At 39.7% G+C, this 21,804-nt stretch overlaps 2 protein-coding genes across 2 annotated transcripts in view; one reads left to right on the top strand and one right to left on the bottom strand.

Annotated features, from left to right (window-relative positions):
• Positions 1-470: 470 nt before the first annotated feature.
• abhd3 (abhydrolase domain containing 3, phospholipase) lies at positions 471-13,140 on the top strand. The gene is made up of 9 exons (XM_078265010.1): positions 471-711; positions 2,445-2,608; positions 4,211-4,393; positions 5,750-5,795; positions 9,026-9,138; positions 9,745-9,918; positions 10,367-10,415; positions 10,508-10,673; positions 10,794-13,140. The coding sequence occupies exons 1-9, from the start codon at positions 541-543 to the stop codon at positions 10,976-10,978; spliced, it is 1,251 nt and encodes a 416-aa protein (XP_078121136.1). The 5' UTR covers positions 471-540; the 3' UTR covers positions 10,979-13,140.
• Positions 13,141-14,998: 1,858 nt separating this feature from the next.
• The window catches only part of greb1l (GREB1 like retinoic acid receptor coactivator), a 47,023-nt gene continuing 40,217 nt past the window's right edge, over positions 14,999-21,804 (bottom strand). Inside the window, exons 27-34 of the mRNA XM_078264562.1 lie at positions 21,540-21,701; positions 21,127-21,331; positions 20,218-20,380; positions 19,756-19,971; positions 19,518-19,659; positions 19,227-19,427; positions 17,790-17,928; positions 14,999-17,466 (exon numbers count right to left, since the gene is read on the bottom strand). Coding sequence (XP_078120688.1) covers positions 17,303-17,466; positions 17,790-17,928; positions 19,227-19,427; positions 19,518-19,659; positions 19,756-19,971; positions 20,218-20,380; positions 21,127-21,331; positions 21,540-21,701 — 1,392 coding nt within the window. The 3' untranslated portion in view covers positions 14,999-17,302. The remainder of the gene's footprint in view (positions 17,467-17,789; positions 17,929-19,226; positions 19,428-19,517; positions 19,660-19,755; positions 19,972-20,217; positions 20,381-21,126; positions 21,332-21,539; positions 21,702-21,804) is intronic.

Here is a 21,804-nt window from a genome sequence, read left to right as displayed (position 1 = left end):
AGGCATCTATAATTGCAATTTAAAATGTGCTTCATGGTGCATACAGTATTAACACACACATTCTCAGTTAATTCAATTACCACAAACTAATTGCCACATGGTGAACTTGAGTCCCCTTGGGCCTCTTGTGGTATAGCCCCCTGGGACAAATCCGTGATCATATTTCAGAAACTAAAGGGGTTTAATGATGCTCACGCTGTCTTTGCAAATCTATTTGATTGTATTGGTTATATCACACTTAAGGGAAGACTCCAGGCTCATGCTGAAACTGCAGCCCCGCATGGTGCACATCACCTCTGCTGGCTGCAGGGGGCGATTGACTGACTAACCACACTGACCGACTGACTGGCTGACTGTGAGCGGCTCTTTTGAAAGCTGGTCAAAGAGCGCCCCCGCTCGCTGATATATATATAAGCTAAATCTCCTCTACATCAAGTCCCCTTGACTGTCTCCTTCACTGTGGTCTCGCAGGCAGACACAGCTGACTCCACCCGAGCTGGCCGCTGTCCTTGCAGTACGGGGGAAAACAGGGACCTTGCAATGATCTCGCTGGACTTCAATTTCAACATTTTGACAAGGGACCTGTGCGACCTGTCACATTATCTGGAAAATCAAGTCAAAGTCGGGCTGTTCGGATCGGGAGTAGGACTGTCTCTGGTACTGGGCTTTAGCGCAGCGTACACCTGCTACTATTTGCTCTCAGTAGCGAAGGTAAGTAACGTTTACTTGTGGTTTATACCTCCTGCTTTAAATGGGCTATTCTTTGCATGAGCCGTGTAAGTATAATTAAAACCGATGTGTGTGCTTTTCATGGCGGAGCATCATCACTTGCCAGGCGAGACGATGATACTCGACCAATACATTAGCCGATGGAGGTTTCGAATAACGTTACATCTGTCTGCACATGTGGGATTGTTCTCAGGCATATAAAACACACGTTTTAATAAATTATCATATTTACCGGGAATTATATAATCTACATCCATGTGCAGCGCTACAACAAATTAATCCGCAGCAAGACAATACAGTTATGTCGGCACTGACTAAGCTAGGCTAACGTTACTGTAACGTTATGTTAGCTAGAAATGCCGGTTGAAGGTTGTTGTTTTTTTTTGTTGGTTTTGTAACGCATTGTAAGTTGATTACGGGCGGGCAGACACTCCGAGTGTTTATACTTTATACAATAATAAATCACAATTTGAACAAGTTTATCATGTATGAGTTTAAAATATGAATAGAACAAAAATATAATCTCATTTAAATACTAAACATTATTCTGTTTGAATTTTAAATTAACTGGATTTAACGCTACATTGCCAGTCGGCCTAATATTTTCTCCAGTGGAATGACTTAAAACAAAAGAGGTGGCTAATAGACTAAATTGCAACACATCTTGTTACATTTACAAACCACCATGACGTCCCGTTGTTATGCAGGCAGTGCACACCTAACGTTTATTATCAGTGTGTTCTTGTGTAATAGAGACCTTTAATGCAGGTTCGTGCAGATGGGTTTCAGTAACAACTTTTAGTGGATGCTGAAATTTGAATCATGTATTACAACTGAAATCTCAGTTTGAAGTGTTATTTAGCAGTCTGTTTTAATGTTTTGCAGCTGATCTGCATCACAAGATTTGATGTTAGAGACAATAATGCAACAAGTTATGCAATTTAAGACAATCATTTAAGACAATAGTGACTTGCATTATTTACATTTGCACTGTTTACTATTATTATTATTATTATTATTATTATTATTATTATTAGAGCTGCAAAGATTAATCGATTAGTTGTCAACTCTTAAATTAATCACCAACTATTTTGATAATCAATTAGTCGGTGTGAGTTTTTTAAGACAAAAGTAAAACTTATTTGATTCCAGCTTCTTAAATGTGAATCATTTCTAGTTTCTTCTCTCCTCTGTGACAGTAAACTGAATATCTTTGAGTTGTGGACAAAACAAGACATTTGAGGACGTCATCTTGGGCTTTTGGGAAACACTGATCCACATTTTTCACCATTTTCTGACATTAACTTTCTGACAACAACTAATCGAATAATCGAGAAAAATAATCAACAGATTAATCGACTATGAAAATAATCGTTAGTTGCAGCCCTAATTATTATTATTGCTTTATTTTACACATGCTGCCTTTTAAAATTGTTTTATTTTGTATATCTGTAGTATATATTGTAGATTTGACATTGTTCAGCATTCTGCGGACAGCAAAGGAAGAATTTAATTGTACAGGGAACCATGTTTCCTTACTGTGCATATGACAATAAAACTTTGAACTTGAACTTAGAACTTAGAACATGTTTTATTACAGTGATGGATCTGCTGTCATGTTAAATAACATCACGTTAATTTATCCCTGAGGCAAAAACAAAGAAGTCATTTGTTTTTACTCTAACCTGTGCCACACATTCACCTGTCTTTTGCAGAAGCCCCAGCTCATCTCAGGGGGTAAGAAGTTCTACCACTTTCTGAGGGAGCAATGTCCGGTAGTGTCAGAGACCTACTACCCCACCTTTTGGTGCTGGGAGAGTCGCATCCAGACTCTACTAAGACCCTTTGTCACAGCCAAACCTGGGGTCGTCTACAAAAAGTAAGTCTTCACTGTGACTGACATACTAATTATCCATCACACACATTTTTTATTTTATTTCCTCATAATGGGAATATATTTCTCCTTGCAAGCAGACACACTTTGACCAAAAAATCAGCTTCAGTCGCATGCAAGCTAAAGTTCCCCTTTGACATACACAGTACTGTAGATGTGCATTTATAATGACAAGTTACTTGTTTTGGCATTCAAGAGTAGCCTAATTAAATGCCATTGCAGAATTTCCCATACCTACATTGAAAAACTTTATTAAGAACTAGCTTTGTCAGTGAGAAACTGCCATTGCGTATTTTTTTTAATTTGTTCTTACCAGTTTCACAACTGGAAACAAATCCCCGTCTTGTTCTTAGCCAAGACTCAAAGGCTCAGAGTAGAGACAGAGATCTTTTGTGCCACGCTGCTGGCTTGGGCCGCCCTGCCTGCTTGATAATGTACATTCTGTTGAAGATTAATTGCATTCCTTGCCCCCTGCGCACATAAAGGAGATTAGAATTAATTAAGAGAGACTTATTTTTCATTATTACTATGTATTATATCAGCTGTATCAGCAGTCTAATTCTGTGTATGTACTTTGAGAGCAAAAAAAAGCCGGAGTCAAATTCCTTGTATGTGTTCACACTTACTTGGCCATTAAAGCTGATTCTGATATTACTTATTTATTCATATTACATTCTCGTGTAATTTGTGTCATGCATTTAGACATTCCCTAATTTCCATGGCCATGCTTTTTGGCTAGGTTTATGTGTGTGTAAACAGTATACATTGCACATATAATATGCGATATGATCATAAGTTGTTTGTCAGCCCTTCACTAAGGTTGTTATCACATTTCCTCCGGGGACAACAGGGCGTCACCTTCATAATGAAGTTACCGAAGCCTGACCCAAGGACAGACTCAGTGAAAACTGTCCTATTTGTCATTGGCTGTCTTTGGATCTCATTGTCCTAGCAGAAGATTAGTACCAGGTCCCCTCCCACTTTGTGCACTGGTCACTCTGGATTGGCTCCCCTCATTGACTTTAAAGTCTAGCTTTAGTTGCATATTTAATGGTGGTTCTGTAATTTCATGCTGATGTCTTTCTCTCTGGCCGACCAAGCTGGCTTACTAGATGCTGTGTGCTTGCAGGATTTCACATGCACTAGCACTGGGCATTAATGACCTCATCTGCCACTTTGGGGTTGTATAGCTTTAAATTGATTGACTAAAAGAACCCACTGGTGCAATGCCCTCCTCCTTATCTTAACCTTGCTGCGTGTTGCAAAGCATACTGACAAGATAATCACAAGGGGAATGAGGCAGCTGTAAGTGAGTGTTGGGGAGTGCTTGTGATGGACACAATGAAATAGTCACTTCACCAGGAACTAAACAACAATTATTAATTGTGCAGAGAATGGAACCAGAGAATTTTAACAATTTGAATGACCATTCAGTGAGCAGATCTTGTCAATGTTGTCCTTTGTTTGTGCTTGAGTGTTTGCATGTGTTTTAATGCGACAAATTAATAGATACATAGAGTTACAGATGGAAAATAATATTCAGAAAGATCTGATTTGCTGAGTTGCGTCTCCCACTTGTCTATGCAGTGAGCTTATTAAGGCAGCAGATGGAGGACAGATCTCTTTGGATTGGTTTGACAACGATGACAGCCTCTCTCATCCTGACCCTGCCACCAGGCCCACAGTCCTCCTTCTCCCCGGTCTGACCGGCACCAGCCGAGAGTCCTACATCCTGCACATGGTCCAACAGAGCCGGGATCTGGGCTATAGGTGGGTGGTCTTGGCTGGACACCCTGGCTGAGGTCCAGCGCTAAGCACTAAATCACACAACCGACTCTCTCTGTGCCTCATGCATATTTTCATACAGATATTTTGTCCAATCAAAAACAGAATACTTCAGCAGTCATACCAATATTGATTAAAAGGTAAAACCTGACTCCCATTTTTGTGATGATTTCGTAACTTTTATATAATGTGTGCACAAGCGCCAGGGGCTTGGGGTTATTTCAGGTGAAGTGCACCAATAAAGCGGACAGCTAAGCTCTTTGTCAAGAGCTGCTTTTGTAAATAGCCAAACGTAGCACAAACTCGAAGAGTTGCAGAGGGAGGCAGGTTTTCCCCTTTTTCTCACTCTTCAATAGGCCCTTTCTCTGTGTTCACTCATTCTTTCACTCAGGTTTGGGAATGCATGGCAAACTCAGCATCTTCCACCCCTCACCCCTGTCTGTGTAGCTTAATGAATTACAGCTTATCCCAGTACAAGCTTTGCAGCTTAGCCCAGACCAGCTTCTGAGTCTATGCTGCAGTGTGTACACACACACACACACACACACACACACACACACACACACACACACACACACACACACACACACACACACACACACCCCAGTTACACTGACGAAAGAGCAGGTCTGACTCCAGATAATAGATGAGAGGAGGGATGCTGATGCCTTTGCTCTATAGTACAAACAGACTGCTCTTCACACAGCTGTGCCTCTCTGCACATCTTATCATATTCCCAGTTCAGTTTTTTTTAAAAGTAAGGAACATTTGTTTAAAGGAATTTGGGCCACTGTGTTCCTTTGAACATGGAAGAGGGTAACTTATAGTGACAACAGAAAAAACAAGCATAAGCTTACTAGAGCTTTTGTTTTTCTTCCTAGGTACACAGGATTTTGATCAATCAATTGACCAATCCCTTGAATTTAGGGCCGCAATTAACAAATATTGTCATCATTAATTAACCTGCCAATTATTTTCTTGATAAACTGATTAATCTTTTTGTCTATAAAATGAATGAAAATTGTGATAAATGTCCAACACAATTTCCCAAAGCCCCAAGGTGACATATTTAAATGACTTTTTTTGTCTGACCATGAGTTGAAAACCTAAAGATATTCAGTTTACATATAAACTTACATAACAACGTAAATCAGAAAATACTCACATTTAATTAGCTGGTACCAGAAAAATTAATTTTCTGTTGATTGACCAATCGATTGATCGACAAATCGTTTCAGCTCTATTCAAACTTGTTTCTGCTACAATCAATAGATTAAGTTATAAAAGGAATAATTAGGGAGCCTATCATAATTTATAAGAGTATATGTTTGTGTATTTCAGATGTGTGGTATTCAACAACAGAGGGGTTTCCGGTGAAACGCTGCTGGTAAGAATCTAACGTGTCTCTTAGTTTTCAACCTATAATTCTTGTTATTTAATTTCTTCATTTGCCTTGTCAATATTCAGAAAGACAGACATGTATACTGGATAAAAAGGAGTGTTAAGGACAGTTGGTTTTCCCATTTGTCAGTATGACAGCTTCCCAGTTTTTATTGCTTCAGCCAGCACAGAGCATGTCTATTCCACACGTGTCACAGAGCCCACAGGGAGCCCTAAGTGGATGCCGCACAGACAATGTTGTTGCACAGCAGGGATTAAGTTGCAGGCATATACTGTATTTTAATGCTGATTCACAGAAATATGACCTTGTCGTGCACATGCTGTTCGGACACCTGGCTTAATCTGTCCTCATATACCCGGGTATATTTAGCCAACAAAATGGGGCCCGAGCTCTGATAGCTCATAGCATGCCCACTGTGTTTTATGTCTCCCCCTCTCTGTCTGTACATCTTTGGAACAGAGGCGCATTCTTTATGGTCGTATCACCCTGATCTAAGCATACCATCACTACCATACAGAGATCTCATTCATAGCACATATAATAGTGTTTCATTGCAGGCAGGGATTGCCCACAATCAATCTAAGGTTCCTCTTAGTGGGTGTAAATCAGAATCAGTGGCTGATCTGTTACCTGCTGTTGTATTTGTCATATTCTGTCTCAGCTGCAAATAAAGGGTAAAAGTGACACTAAAGCAAAGTTGCTAGTGTCAGTTTGATTTAAACATGTTTTCTAGGTCATATCCAGAATTTAGTTGGCTCAGCTGTCCTCAGATTTAAAAAAATAAAATAAAAAAGTTTGAACTCTGTAACCTAGGACTGTACCAAGTGGTGATGATAAGGTGTACATTTTCTCCCTCATTTCACTGTGGGATTGTGCTATATTCTATACAAATGATGTAGCATTTGTATGCTCCTGTGATTGTTTTCTTTGTGTCCAGTTTGTGTGAATATCGTCCATTGTTTAAATAGGCCAGCGCTTTAGTTTACAATGACCCACTGTGTAAAAGATGCCCCCTGCCTCAACTGTTCTGAGTACTAGTGCCCAATTTCTTGGACTCATAAAAGCCTATTACAACTTTCCTGTGGAATGGCTTTGCAGTGCAAATATTTCCCCCAACTATTGGTAATGTATTTTTTCTTTTAAATATCTTTATGTTAGAATTCAATTAGTAAGTTTAGCTGTTTCACTGCAGAGTCCAAAACTTGTGCAGGCCTATATGAGGAACCGTAAGAGAGTAGCCAAACAGGAATTTATTTTGCCTGTGTTTCTGCTTGAATCTTAATGAAGGGCCTTGTAGAGCTTAAGAGTCAACAGCATCCAGAGAAATTTGACTTGTTAAATAGGCTCCTTCGAGTTCCAGCTGTTTTTTTTTGTAATGTTAAATAACCTGCTCTGCCTGCCATCTTTTTCAAGTTGAAAAAGATTTAACCCTTTTGCCCAAAAATCATAGAACAGTGTTCAATTGTATCATACCCTACAAAATAATCATGATAACATAGTATTTTTCAAGATAAGTCATAGCTTTGCAACATTAGAGAAAGATTTCACCCTTTCTTGGCCTGCAAAAAAAAAATAAAATATATATATATATATACGGTAGGTTATAGAGTTAAAAATAACTAACTCTAAGGCAAAAAAATAAATCTGCTGTTCACACTTTTACTCATTTACAGTGAGTGTGGACTCAGTTCTGCAGCAGATGCCTCACACCTATGACAGTGCAAAACACAACTTGGAGAAAAACACAGCATAGGCATGATTACAGAAATGACCAATTATCTAATTACTGTTTGCATTTTAAAGGTGCTATAGGGAATTGTGTTATCTGTTTAGGTCTTAGGACTGCAACTAACGTTTATTTTCGTTCAGTCTTCAAATGTCTTGTTTTGTCCAACCAACAGTCCAACACCCACAGATATAAGATATTTAGTTTCTTTGTAAAACTGCTGACATATCAGAGGATGGACACTCCTGATGGGATTTAAACCCACAATCCCTGGCATAAGAGGCCAGTGCCTTATCCAATAGGCCACGGGTGCAGCTGCTGGGGAGCCAATCTCCACAAGGCAGTGTTCAGTGGTAGTAACATTGACAGTAATCCTTTTAAATGACCTTTTCTGTGGAAAGTAAAATCAGGGAATCATTAAAAGAGTTCAGTCCCTGCCTGATGTTGTCCATTGTTGCATACACTACAGACTAATTGCTTGGTCTAGAAAACATCTGACAAAAAATTGTCCATTACTGTTATCTTTAAATGTATTTTGTTTTGTCCGAACAACAGCCCAAAACCCAAAAATATTCAGTTTACTATTGCAGAAGACAGAGAAAAACATCAATCAATTATATAACTAATCATTTCAGCTTTAGTTTGATTTGCCTTATATGTCATATCGATTAACTTAACAGAGCATTTTGCATTACTGTACAGCACCAGCACATAACAGTAAGTGATCTTCCCTAAAAAATGGAATATATATTATATAAAATATTCAATACCGGTACCGATACCAACACGTGATCTCGATACCAGTTCCAAAATGATACTTTTTTCGATACCAATTTTATAAAACAAAAATATTTATTTAATTTATTTTTCACCTCCTACTACGTGAGCCCAGTCTCTTTACGTAACGTAGAGTTTTTCCTGCCTGCCTCTACGACCTGTAAAGTTAGACAGCCAATCACAAGCATTATTAGAGCTTGGTAGAAGCATGCTGCATGCTTATTGGCTCATTGACACTGATGAGATTTACTCCTTGGGAATTGAATTTGGGTTTGAATGACGAGGCATTTATCGATACTCGATACTTTAGAGTCAATCCGGTCAGTGCCTTAAAAGTATTGAATTCGGTACCCAGCCCTAACCATGAGCTGCAGCAGCCTAACAGTGAGGGACTCTATAGGTCCACTTCCTTTGCTGCTGTCTCTCCCTGTAAATAGCAAAGGTCCTGATGTCGCCCAGAGAGATTGTTTCTGCTTCATATTAATCTGTAAGCTCCATGTGTACATGTCTGTCTTTACTGTATGTGTCATGTCTGTGTCCCACACATGCCTACTGTACTGTATATTATGTGGTATCTGCAAAAGATTGTTTTTTACTGCAGCACAATCATACTGCTGCAAATTAGTGCAAAATCAGTATTTGCAACTATAACTAACAGTTATCTTAGATAGAGAAAGAGAAACAGAAAGGCTGACTCTATTGTCTCACCCAGACCCCCAGGACCTACTGTGCAGCCAACACAGAGGATCTGGAGACTGTTATTGAACACATCCAGAAGACTAATGAAGCTGCTCCAATCATGGCTGCTGGAGTATCAATGGGCGGGTAATGAAGCCACTCACTACCAGCTGACTGGAAATTTCAGTACTGGCGGCACTGATATCAAATCTGAGAATGTGACTTAAAGCTGTACAAGACAATTTGGTTGGTGACTTGGTGGAAACTTGCAACTAAATAAAATGAACTGCAATACCCAGAAATCATCAGACATAATATAATCCATCATTAGTGAACTACACAGAGCCCACTCTCATTTACTAATTCAGTTAGTCTGTGACTGGTTTGTGCCAAATGTTACCAGTAGAGCAAAAGAAGAGGCATAAGATGTCCTGGTAGTAAGTCTAACTTTCTCTTTGTGCAGCAGACAGTTTGTGTTTTGCTTTAAATATTCAACTCTTACAATTCTTATGGGTTTATAGAAGTGAAATTGAAAAACAATTTTTTGTTATTATAATTTACAATATCGGTATCGCACTCAAAAATCCAGTATCGGTTGAGCTATAGTCATTGCTTTATTATGGTCCCAGTGTTGTTTTTTTTTACTGCACAGCACTAATCCTATGAAGTGATGGATTGGTCAGAAATGGAATATGTTCCAATCCCTGTTTTTTCCCCATTTGTCCCTTCCTCTCACCCTCTCTCCATATTCAGGATGATGCTGGCCAACTACTTGGGGCGCAAGGGCCGGGAAACCTGTCTGAAAGGGGTTGTAGTCTTCTCAGCAGGCTGGGATGTATTTAAGTGCACCGCTTCACTGGAAAAACCCCTGGACCGCTTCATCTTCAACTCTTACCTCACCAGCTGCCTACAAGCCTCTGTGCACAGGTCAGCTGGGTCAGAGCGGGATTATTGCAGCTGCTAACTCACTGCTAGTGCTAGGGGCTGGGTTTTAAGTACAGTTCATTACTGTCACATAGAGATAAAGTAGCCTTTTTATGTTAACCAAATGTTTGCTTTTTACAGTTCTAGGCAAAACACTTTACTGCTGCTGTATTTTTATTTGCTAATTTATGATCAAAGCATATTAAAAACGTATGTTAATTATACTATTATGTTATAATAACTACAATATATTTCCATGTGTGTATTGGCATGGGCATGAAATAAAAATGCACAGTAATACTTTTGTAGTACTACTTTAAAAGTGGAGCTTGATTGTTGTTTCATTATGCTGTTACAACCTTGTCAGCATTTTTGAGGGACATTTCCAGCTGCAAATCATTTTATCTAACAGTACTGACGGTGACAGTTTTATTTTTAATCTCCCCTGTAGACACAGACCAGTGCTCGAAAAGTGTTACGACATCGATCATGTCATGAAGGTCAGGATTCTTTTTTAGTGACAATTAGTCATAAATGCTAATATATTTAAATGAAGTAGCCAACATTTTACCAATTCACTTGGTCCCTACAGGCAAAGACCCTTCGAGAGTTTGATGAGCGGTTCACCTCCATAATGTTTGGTTATCCTACCAATGATGACTACTACCATGATGCCAGTCCTGTCCACAGGCTGAAATCTGTGCAGGTGCCAATGCTGTGTCTCAATGCTGCTGATGATGTCTTTTCCCCGTCTCATGGTGAGTCCCAGATTTTCTGTACAATCTGACTTTACTGGCACTACTAATATGGTGGCATGGAGAGTGAGAATCTAATCAACGGAGACGAAAAAATTACCTGAATCCCTTGTTTCTTTGCAGCCATTCCAGTGGAGGCAGTGAAGCAGAATCCCAACCTGGCGCTGCTCATAACCTGTCACGGCGGCCATATTGGTTTCCTTGAGGGCCTGTGGCCTCGAAGGAGCACTTACATGGACCGAGTCTTCAAGCAGTTTGCTAAGGCGGTCATCGAACAAGGCAGCGTACTCCAAGACCTCTCCCGATAAGAGAACTTAACAAAGTGTTCTTCTAGTTATACTTCCTTTCTCGAATCCCTTTCTTCCTCTTTCCTTCCTTCCTTTAATCTTTTCATTCATCTTTGGGTCCTTCTTTCATTGCTGTATTCCATCCATGTTATTATTCAGTCCATTTTTATTCTATTGTCCCTTGTTTTTCTTTCTGTTTCCTTCCTTCGTTCCTTCCTTTGACCCTTTTCCCTCTTTCACCCTTGATGTTCATCCCTCCTTTCTGCTTTCTATTCATCCTTTATTCCTTCGCTCTCTACCTAATCCTATTCTACCTATTTCCTTTCTTCCATTGACTTATTTTTATCTTTGCCCTCCATCCTTTTGACCCATTCTTCCTTCTGCCACAAGCAAAACAAAAAAAGTGATTTCTCATTTGAAGGGCACATCTTATTGAATGCAGCCTTTGTGTTGCATTCAACATTCATTTATTTATTCCATACAGTTAACAAGGCATTGTATGTAATCGCACTCTTAGTGGTATGGTTATTTAAAAAAAAACAAGAATAGCTGTTCATGTCCCTGTTGAAAAGCTAAATCTGTACCCATCTCGTTCTATTGCAATAGCTAGCTAACAAATTCTGAGATTACCTTGTGTAATCATTTTCTTTTGAAGGTAACACAAGTACTGTACATGAAAATCCAATCATCTTTGTTCATGAACCTTTAATACTTACATCAGTAGGATTTTAGCCCTCAGGGATTTTATTTATTTATTCCTGTGTAAATTTGTTTTGTTAATCATTGTCATTTAATCTGTATTTTCCTTGTTTAAAGGTAGATGTTATTTACCAGTTGACATACAGTTGTTTCTTTTCTTTAAAGTAATAGTTTGATATTTTGGGAAATAAGATTATTTGCTTTCTTGCAATGTTAAATGAGAAGATTGACACCACCTTCATGCCAGTTCCTTAAATACAAAGCTACAGCTAGCAGCTAATTAGCTTAGCTTAGCATAAAGACGGTAAGCAGGGAGCAAGATTCAGAATTCAAGATTCCTTTTATTGTCATTCAGCAAAACATAGAAATGTAAAGCATGAACGAAATTACGAGCATGGCTCCTTTTTAAAACATAGATAAAAAGATGTTAATAAAACAGGGGAATAGAGCAACAGCTAGCTTGGCTCTATACAAAATCCACCTACGAGCACTGGCAGGCAGATTTCTTTTTACCTTTAGTTTGTTTGACAGAGCCAAGCTAGCTGTTTCCCACTGCTACCCGTCTTTATGCTAAGCTTAGTTAAACTAACCGGCTGCCTCATAATGTACAGACATGAGAGTACTATCAACATCCTCATCTTCCTCTTAGCAAGAAAGCGAATGAGCGTATTGCCGCAAATGTCAATCTTTTCCTTTCGTTAACCTTCTGCATGCACTTTTATTTTCACACATTCTACCTTTATGCACACCAAATAATTCTACAAATGTATAATATGGGGAATAATTCATTAATGACAAGGAATGTGAAATTGCACTATTTTAGTTGATATTACCATGCCTCTAATTCCTTAATGCAAGGCACTTAATTTCATTCGATACATGAAAGTATATCCCAAAGGCCGAACAGAGCAGTATACGAATTCCATGAGGCTTTCTTTGTGAAAATGTTGGTGTTTAGTTCTGTAAGTAAGTCTGAGGGGACTAGATACAGTGATGTGAATGACGTTAGGCACATAAGAAGACGGAGAGTGTACATATTGGCTGTTTAAAGTGGTGGATGTTCCTTTACAAGATGCATAGTATCGTTAATGGAACCTGGTTGTCAGTCATTTATTGGTTTCGTTTCACCAACAATGATCAAAGGGCTGGCTACCGTGTATGAGTTGGCATCGATGAAACAATCAGATCTGACTGGCGGCCAGACACTCAGTAATGCACCGCATGAGGGAGTTTGACTTTTCTGTTCCTGTGGAATTTTGATGTCCATTGAGTAGCATGTCTCATCAGTGTTAGCATGTCCTGAACCTTAACATCACTTCTGTAGCACAAAGGACATGTTTTTTTTCATAGGATGCTGCATTTAATTTGTACACATAATACATAAAAAGAAGAAAAAAAACATTCTGTCTATAGTATAATTACCAGTATATGCACATGTTCACCATGAGTGTAATATGCTGTATTTAATAAATTATTAAACAGTCTATAGGTCCATTTGTCTGCTGTCTCAAGTGATTTTGCTTGTAATGCATTTTCTCAACAAAGTATATTGGACTGCTCAACTGACTGTACTGCAGGTTAGAATAATTGAATGCAACTGCTTTTTGAAGACAGAGAGAGAGAAAGAAAGAAAAGTACATTTCTGTTTTTCTCTGTCTGCTTATAGCAATGGGGCTTTATACACTGTGGCTAAATACTGATAATATCAGACACCTCAGGTGTAACGTGCACGCAGGACTTCACCCCCGGTCACAGACTCATCCCCTGAAGTCAAGGCATTTGACAGTCTACCACATGAGCTGGCTTATTGCATGACCAGCCTGTCACTGCAGGGTCACACTCCCTCTCCTTCTTGCATCACAGTATAGGGTTTTGCTTCCTGGAATTGACTCACTCTACACTCACAGGCTTAGCTGCTGATAGGATATGCATAGCTGCAGTAGTGGATGTGATCCACCAAAGGCAAACTGTAATCCCCCGGCACTCCACTTACCTTCACCCCAACCACCCAATAAGCCCACAGACAGATGAGCTTTGGTTTTAGCTAGATGGTTCATGGAAGCCTGAGAGTAATTAGAGTAGACTGCCAAGAAGGATGAGTGATTTACTGTTGGTTACCATCTATAAAAAATTAATACTATGTGGCAGGAATCTGTCTATTATCAATGTTGTTCATATCTCTGCTCATGTGAGAATGTACACTGCATAATTAGGTAGTGATATAACAATAAACAAACAATGTTCTTAATGTTACGATAGAATAAAAGGACAATTCACAATAGTATGATACGGTGATATTTTAACTCATGTCAGTGTTTGAAAGTAGTTAAATAATTACTGCATTGCCTGAGGACTCAATAATTAAAAATGATCAGACATTTTCTCCTTTTCTTCTAAAGGATGTGTTTAAATATCAGCTAAAAGAACAAATCAAACTTAACATAATCAAGAGAAGGTGAAGAAAGCTAATCTTTACATATTGTATGGTTGTAGTCAAAAACAATCAATTACCCTTTACCTTCTTTTTAAGCATGGGCATTTTCCAGTTTGCCTCTTAAGAATTACTTTGGGACATCAAACATTTTTTGGGCTTTGTGCACAACATCTTTTGGCTTTTCTTAAGACAGCAATTATGAGGTGCAAGAATCTGCATGCCAGCAACTCTTTCTTGCCCTCTCTTCCTTATCCTACACTGACTGCAGCTGGCTGAAAATAGCCCTGTGTTATGTCACACAGGGGTTGTAGGTTGATGGAGAATGTGCTCTAATATTACTTCACAGGAGCTGAAATAGTACTGTCCCTGTACCAACAATGCCCCTGTGCCCGTACAGTGAAGCCAGAGAAGATTCTGTAGCATCCATTAAGAAGCCATTTCTGCTCTTGAACAGAATATAATATATTCTGGGATTGAATGGATGCAGAGAAGTGTGGGATGATTATTAATCACAGGCTAAAAACGGGGCTTCACATGCACTTCAACAACACTGATTTGTATTCATGCACTTACAGCACACTTTAGAATACTCAGCAGGTACATGGGAAGCACACCAATATAATGCAGAAATCATCCAAACAAATGGAAATCAGAGCTTAAAAGGGCACCAACAATTTTACACATTATTTTCAGTTTACTAATCACGAGGAGTATTATTCAGCCCATTGTATAATGGCTTATATGGCTCTGGAGAGAGATTTCTAAAGTAAAAAATAACCCTGATGATGTCATCGGGGGAATACCATGTTCATGTTTTCCGGAGTTGCACTTAACTAAAGATTTTTTTAGAACTATGTCAATGCAACCATAAAAGACATTATGGGATATGCCATAAAAAAAAACGCAAATGATTTTAGAAGTCATTTTAATACATTAATAATTTTTTAACAACAATAACATGGCTGAAATGTCATTATGTTCACAGCCCACAAGCACAAAAATGAGGTAGATCACCCAGACACAAGGCTACCACTGGGCTGCACATGGTTATCAAACACATTTCAGTGAAGATTGTGAGAGCAAGTTGCATATTAAGTGTTCAATTTTTAAAAGGAAAGACACATTCTGTGGACCATTGGAGTTTAAGTTAAAGTTTTGATCCCCAGTCTTATATTTGGACTCATTTTGGGGTTAATTCAATAGTGGGAAACATTTCTTATCTGTCTTAACTTGTATACTGCTAGTTCATATTTCCTACCCCTAATGACATTCAGTAGATCTAATAATCATTCATTTAGGTTTTGTGCAAAGCCTTCATGGATGGTTTTGAAGAGGAAAGGACACACTCCCTTGGTTTAGGCAAGCTTGCAATCGAATATTACACTTCAATATGATTATCAGTCCAAAATACTTGTCAAATAAATAAGAATCCCTCATGGACCTGATTTTCATTTTCAATAAAAATCCAACACAAGAACAGGTAGGGATACAGACATGTGGTTAAGGACACATCTAGGTAGATTTTTTTTCTAGCCTTTGCAACATAACATAAAATGCAATAAGACATCATGACCAAAATATACTGGCAAAAGTTACACAAGACTAAAAAAAACATCAGTAACCCTCAGTGGTGAAGGGGATGATATAATATATTAATAATGTAAACAACGCTTTAAACAGTACAGTAGTCCGAAATCCAATTATTTCATTTTGCTTCACTCAGACAAACATTTCTTCGCCTCACAGTTAATGGTTTCTTCATTCTCATTGGTCTGAAAAAAAATTAGTGACTTGAGCAGCAACTGTATGAAACGTCATTTAAGGCATATTCTTTGGACAACCCTGTGCAGAAACATATAAAAACATTCTACTTTCAAGTATAGGGAATAATCTGGTCATCTGCTTTTGACAGTGTGTTACCCTTTCTTTGATTATCCTTTGGTTTGGGGGCAAGAGATGGCAGATTGTGAGTTTAGTGTGTGGATGGTAGCCAAGACCATCAATGTACAGTCAGCCTCAGAACATTGAAACAGGAGGTGAAAGCCCAGGCACAGTCCGCAGCAGGATATTTGGCAGTGAAGAGGCTTGCTTATTATACAGCATTTACTGACGTAATGTGATTATGCTTAAAATACCCAGTATTCAAGTCAGTACATGCCTAAATACTAAACATATGTAATTTATGTTGCTCCGTCTGATTGGCATTAAACATTAACAGGTGAGTTGTACAATAAAACCCTGTGGCAAGTCACATAAGTGTGTTCTGGACAACAGACCTGCTTCATAGTTACAGAATGTATATTTCAGCCATAATAGAACATTATCATACTACATTCTTGAATGGACAACTTGTACTTTTCTTTAGTCGTGAATAAAGTCTTTTGATAAATGAATGGGTCAGTCATTTAGAGACTAAAACCACACTCATACAGCTCCCCGTCAGAAGGATTATCGATGCCACATAAATATATTCAGATTCACAAGATAGAGAGAGAGTCCCCATTTGCAGTTGAAATGATCGATGATGGAAATCCAATACAGGCCAAACTCTATGTTAATATTTCTTCAATGTAGTGAGCTGACTTGTCAATGAGCTTTGTGGAGTTTGAGAGGCATAGCAGGTAAAGAGGGACAAGGAAAGCGAAAGGAAAAGGCAAGGGGCAGCTGAGGATGCCTTTGGTGCCAACATAAGTTAATGCCAAAAATACATGGTGAACTTGGAGAATAGCTTCGTCCCTTCAAGCAACCTTTAAAACCCTGAGATAAATACGTACGTCCAGAATGGGACACACTATAGTCAAAGTACATATGTATGGACACATACAATCTTCAAATGGTTACATCATTTATCTGAGAGCGTCTATTTCGGCGAACATCAAAACAAATAAAGTTTCAGCTGTGCTTTTTTTCCACAGCAAATTCTTTTTCAGTAGAACACAAGTTCAAGTGGAGAGAAGCCCAGCTACAAGCAAGCGTTAAAACAAGCACTGACCCAGGCGTAGTGCACTGTGGCAGTACAGATTAAAGGAAAGCCATATCAGGTGGTCTTGTGTCCACTCATGGGGCACTTTGGAGCTTGTGCTCCAGCATATCCCCTCTGACCTTCCACTGGAATGGCAAGAATTGTAATCGCTGGTTGGTTTGGAATTAAATCTATCCTCATTTCTGATTGTGTTTCTGCAGCAGAGCAGTCCATTCAGGATGTTTCAGGTTCAAACATGGCGGCCAGTCAGAAAGTAGAGGGGCCGGTCCTCGCTGCAGTTGGCCGTCTGAAACTCGTCCCGCAGGCGGAACTGCCACTCGTCCTCCAGCTCCAATCTGATGACGGTCTGACGCAGGGAACTTCGGTCCTGGCAGATCACGCAGAGAGTGGCGCCTGTGGAAACAATCAGGGTAAAAAACTAAATCTGAAAGGCCCCGCTAGTATCCCTTAGAGGCTGCGCTGCTTTCTAAATCTACCCAGACTAATGACTGTTTCTAATTGAATGATCTATCTGGTCATATGCATTCACTCATTGGTATAACAGGAATGTGTTAACATGCACAGAAAGACACAGGAATATATATTGACATGCCCCAGACAATAGTGTCACATACCCCGTGAATCAATCTGATATAAGATAACTTGAAGTAGATGATATAACAACAGAGACGACAACAGAAGCAGTAGCAATAACTAGGACTACATTGATGTGTCACCTTTGAGGAAGCGGAATTTCTTGAGGAGTCCAGATACGACGAAAGAGTCACAAAGGTAAAGCAGGAGGCCACTGAACAGCAGGCCCTGATGGTTCAGGTTGGTGGAGTGTGGACGAGAGTTGATGTAGCACACAGAAATCTGTGACAAAGGATATGACAAAATACACCTCATTAATTCCACTAAACAAACTAAAGGAAACATGAAGCGCATATCTTTCAGGTCACAATTAATGAAATAATCATTATGAAACCTTGATAAATCCTCTGAGGAGCTATTGGGGACAAGCTAATGTATAGGTTGCATTTTGTGCATCATAATTTATTTCCATTACAGGAGAAAACACAAGAAATGTGTCTAGGCATGCAAACAATTGAAGTTGTGCATAGTGTGTCACCTCATATGCACAAATGTACAGTACAAATATGCACCGTTAGCATTCAGTGTATGCACATGTGCGTGTATGCAGGTCAGAATGTTCTAAGCAAAACAGATGGTGAAATTGTGCAACATGTTTCTCTGGAAAATTCTACAAACTGTAGGCTTATAAAACAATTGAAATAAACTTAGTCAGCAGGTTTTTGTTATTTTGTCATAAGCCTCTTTCCGACCAAGTAGTTACAGGAACGTAGTTATAGGAACACATCCACTTCTAAACAGTTCTACTAACTACTCTCCCCCAAAACCGGTTTTTCCATTTGCATTCGCACTGGCCAAGTGGCCATAGGGACTGGTAGGAGGGAACACGGCAAGCACGGCACTTTATAGCGTCATCACTTGACTTTAGCGCCACATACAACAACAAACCAGCATGGAGGAGGCCATCGGTATGTTCGTGCCTTGCCGGGATCCTCATAACGGAGTTCGAAAGGCAGCGTTTAAAGACTAGGCTGGAGTACTTAACAGAGAAACACAGACGACGAAGGCTCCAGCGTAATATGATCCTAATTAATATGATGGAAGAAGAAAGAAGAGCAGAGCGCAACAGGCAACCAAAACGACAGATAAGTTTAACTAGTATTAACAATTAGCTGGTTGAATGCATGATGTTTGTCTTATGAGTTAGCATACGTAGGCAAATTGCAACAGACAGTGAAGAATATGTACTGTTTGTGTTTCAGACGTTGCTAGGTCACTAAGGGTTCCTATGCGGAAAAGGGAAAAGGGAAAAGACCTTGCCTTGAAGTAGGAGCTGGTCCAGTCGTATACACGAGAAAAAAAGGGTTCTAGGAACGTTATGTTCTAGGAACTGCAAAAATCCCTCCGGTCGGAAAGGGACTATAGTTAATACTTTATGATTCCCCTGAAACAGTAGCACGGTATTTACAAAGGTTTTCACAATAATTTGTCCCTTAGGTCTTCTTCTAGGTTTAAGTTGAAGGAATGATGCTAATAGCCTTCTCTCCTGCTTTCAACTGCAACCTCCTGGGAGCTCTCACCTCCGGGCTGATGTTGAGGTAGCTGTCGATGGCCAAAACTGGGTTGTTCCTGTTCTGAACAGCCTTCGGAAACAGTCTGTGGCTACAGCTTTGCAGGAACTTTTCAAGCAAGAACTGGGCCGGGGCGTCCAGCAGGGTCTGCTCGCTGTCTGGGGCGCAAACATACTGCGACGGGCTGATTGTGGCGGGGTTTTCTATTTCCTGGGAAGAGAAGAAAGCATTTTAGTGTTAGATGGTGTCTTATACTAATACATTCACTAGAAACCAACTGACAAATAGGCATACACCCACCATGAGTTTAGGTTTGACCACGAAGTCATGGTTTCCCCCAACTGGAATGTGTTTCTTCATTAGGCTAAAGTAGTTAAAGCGACACAGCAGCAGCCCACTGCTGTTCACCCTTAGATTAAAGTCCACCTCCTCACAGCTATACCTACACATAGGACCAAAACAGCAATACCAGGAGATTGAGACACAGCACAAATCACCAAACATGTGACTGATTGACACAATCCTCTACAAAACGTACCGATTAAGGTCATATTGAACATTCTGTGTCAGGTCCACATTAAGCATGACAAAGTCATGGAGGTGACACCGGCTGAAGGGGTGGCTGGGAGATTTGCGAGCCAGGCTGCTGCTCCACCTGCGTGTACCGCACATTGCGTACAGGGAGATCTTCGGTGTGTTTTCCATATGCTGCAGCACTGTCTTTAGTGACACATTCGTTCCATCTGATGTCTCACTGAGAGAGAAAAAGGAGGACAGGGCACACATGAGAAGCTTTTTATTTGGGACAACAATCACATACCTTTTTCGTCCTTTCCTTTAGGGTCTGTGAATATTATAATATAGACATTTTTTAATCGCGGTTATAGGGGTAACAAAAGCTAAAAGTTTGCTTAAAGGGAAGAAAAAAAATGATTGTGAATAAGTATAATTTAACAACCCCTCTCTCTGCAAATTTTACAAATCAAAAAGAAAATTCTACCTGCTGTCTGCGGTCTGATGGGTGTTCCACAGCACGCAGGAGTCGTCCATCATGACAATGAAAGGCCATACATCTTGCCTATGGACACCTTGCTCCTCGAGTCTGTTTCTCTCCAGCTCCAGGTTATGATATGACAGCTCTTTGATCATGAAGCGAGCAGCACCTTAAACAGACAGGAGCACATGTGTCAATTGTTTCCATTTATACTTTCTCAAAACTGTTACACCTACAGTGCCCATCAACACAGTGCTGCAGGAGGTAATAAGTGCAAATAAAATTTAAAAGCTACATATCGAATTTTACAAGTGAACTCTTGCAGTTTAGAAAATGCATGTTCCATTAACAGCAAAGTGTATTGGGTTTATCCTGAACAGAAATGTTGGCAGGCAGCCATTGTGACATGGGTAAAATGGGTAAAAGGGTAATCCCTGTTGCCGTCTATTTAGGAGTAATTTAGTTTAGTTACACCCATTTCAGACAGGCCATGCACCTGATTGGCTGACTTACAAATCAAACTATTGTGCTGTAGAAAAAAAGTGACTGACTGTAATAAATATATGACCATGGTGGCTCTCTCACTGTAATAAAACCCCTTATTATCAGCAGGGAGATAAGTTGGAAGGTGCCGTAGACTTAAAGGTACCCTGTAAAGTGTTTGAGCACTAGTAGCGCTATAAAGCAATGTTTTTATGAGTGGGTTCCTGTTTGGTTTGTATCGTGCACACACAAGGATGCATGGTCCTGCATTTTGGTGAGAAACACCTGAACAAAACTCCACAGGGCACATTTAAACTTATTTATGTTTTTAAAATCACATTGGGGAGATTTTATAAAATTAGTGCATCCATAGATTGAAAAATGACATTCTTACAAAGACATTTTAGTTTATTTAGGTAGTAAGCTGCTCACCAACTCCCGCGCTGTTGAACATAGCTGGCAGGACGAGCAGGATGTGGTTGGGCCAGTACTTTCTGTATTGGGGCATCTCAAATTGCTTGACCACCAGAATATGCAGATGAATGGCACCCTCCATGGCATGGAAAATGTTGAGCAGGCCGTGCTCTTGGCGTCCTGTAGTTGGGGTGAAGATTGGACTCTTGAACACATCAGGGTCCTTAGAGACAAACAGAAAGAAGAAAGTAGAGTAAAAACAAAAGAGTAGTTGTGTAGTAGAAGTTGTGAGCAAAATAAAATATTTAAAAACGTTGATTTGTGATGCCTCAGTTTCGAGCTTTAGAAGAAAGAACTGAGCACCCCCCCTCTCCAGACATACATACCGACACACAGATACACATAATCCTACATGTATCTAGTAAACTAACCTTGGTAGAGACCAGAGGTAGGCGCATGCTCTCCAAGTGGCTGCCCTGCTGACTGAAGACAAAGTGCTGCTCCTTGGCTTTGGGAATGACAAACTGGAGCTGGACTTCCTCCCCCAGCATGGACGAGCAGAAGGTGAAAGCATGGAAGGTGCACTCCGACAGCTACGACACACACATGCATTATTAACACAGAGAGATCACCTTTAAGCATGACTACAGATAGTAAAAAAGCTCTCAAGCTTTCAAGTGTCAACGTATTTTGACA

Source organism: Sander vitreus, chromosome 12 (genome assembly GCF_031162955.1).
Source record: "Sander vitreus isolate 19-12246 chromosome 12, sanVit1, whole genome shotgun sequence".
Taxonomy (NCBI): Eukaryota; Metazoa; Chordata; class Actinopteri; order Perciformes; family Percidae; genus Sander; species Sander vitreus.
The sequence above is the reverse complement of the archived record's forward strand: the minus strand, read 5'-3'. Positions and strand labels throughout refer to the sequence as shown.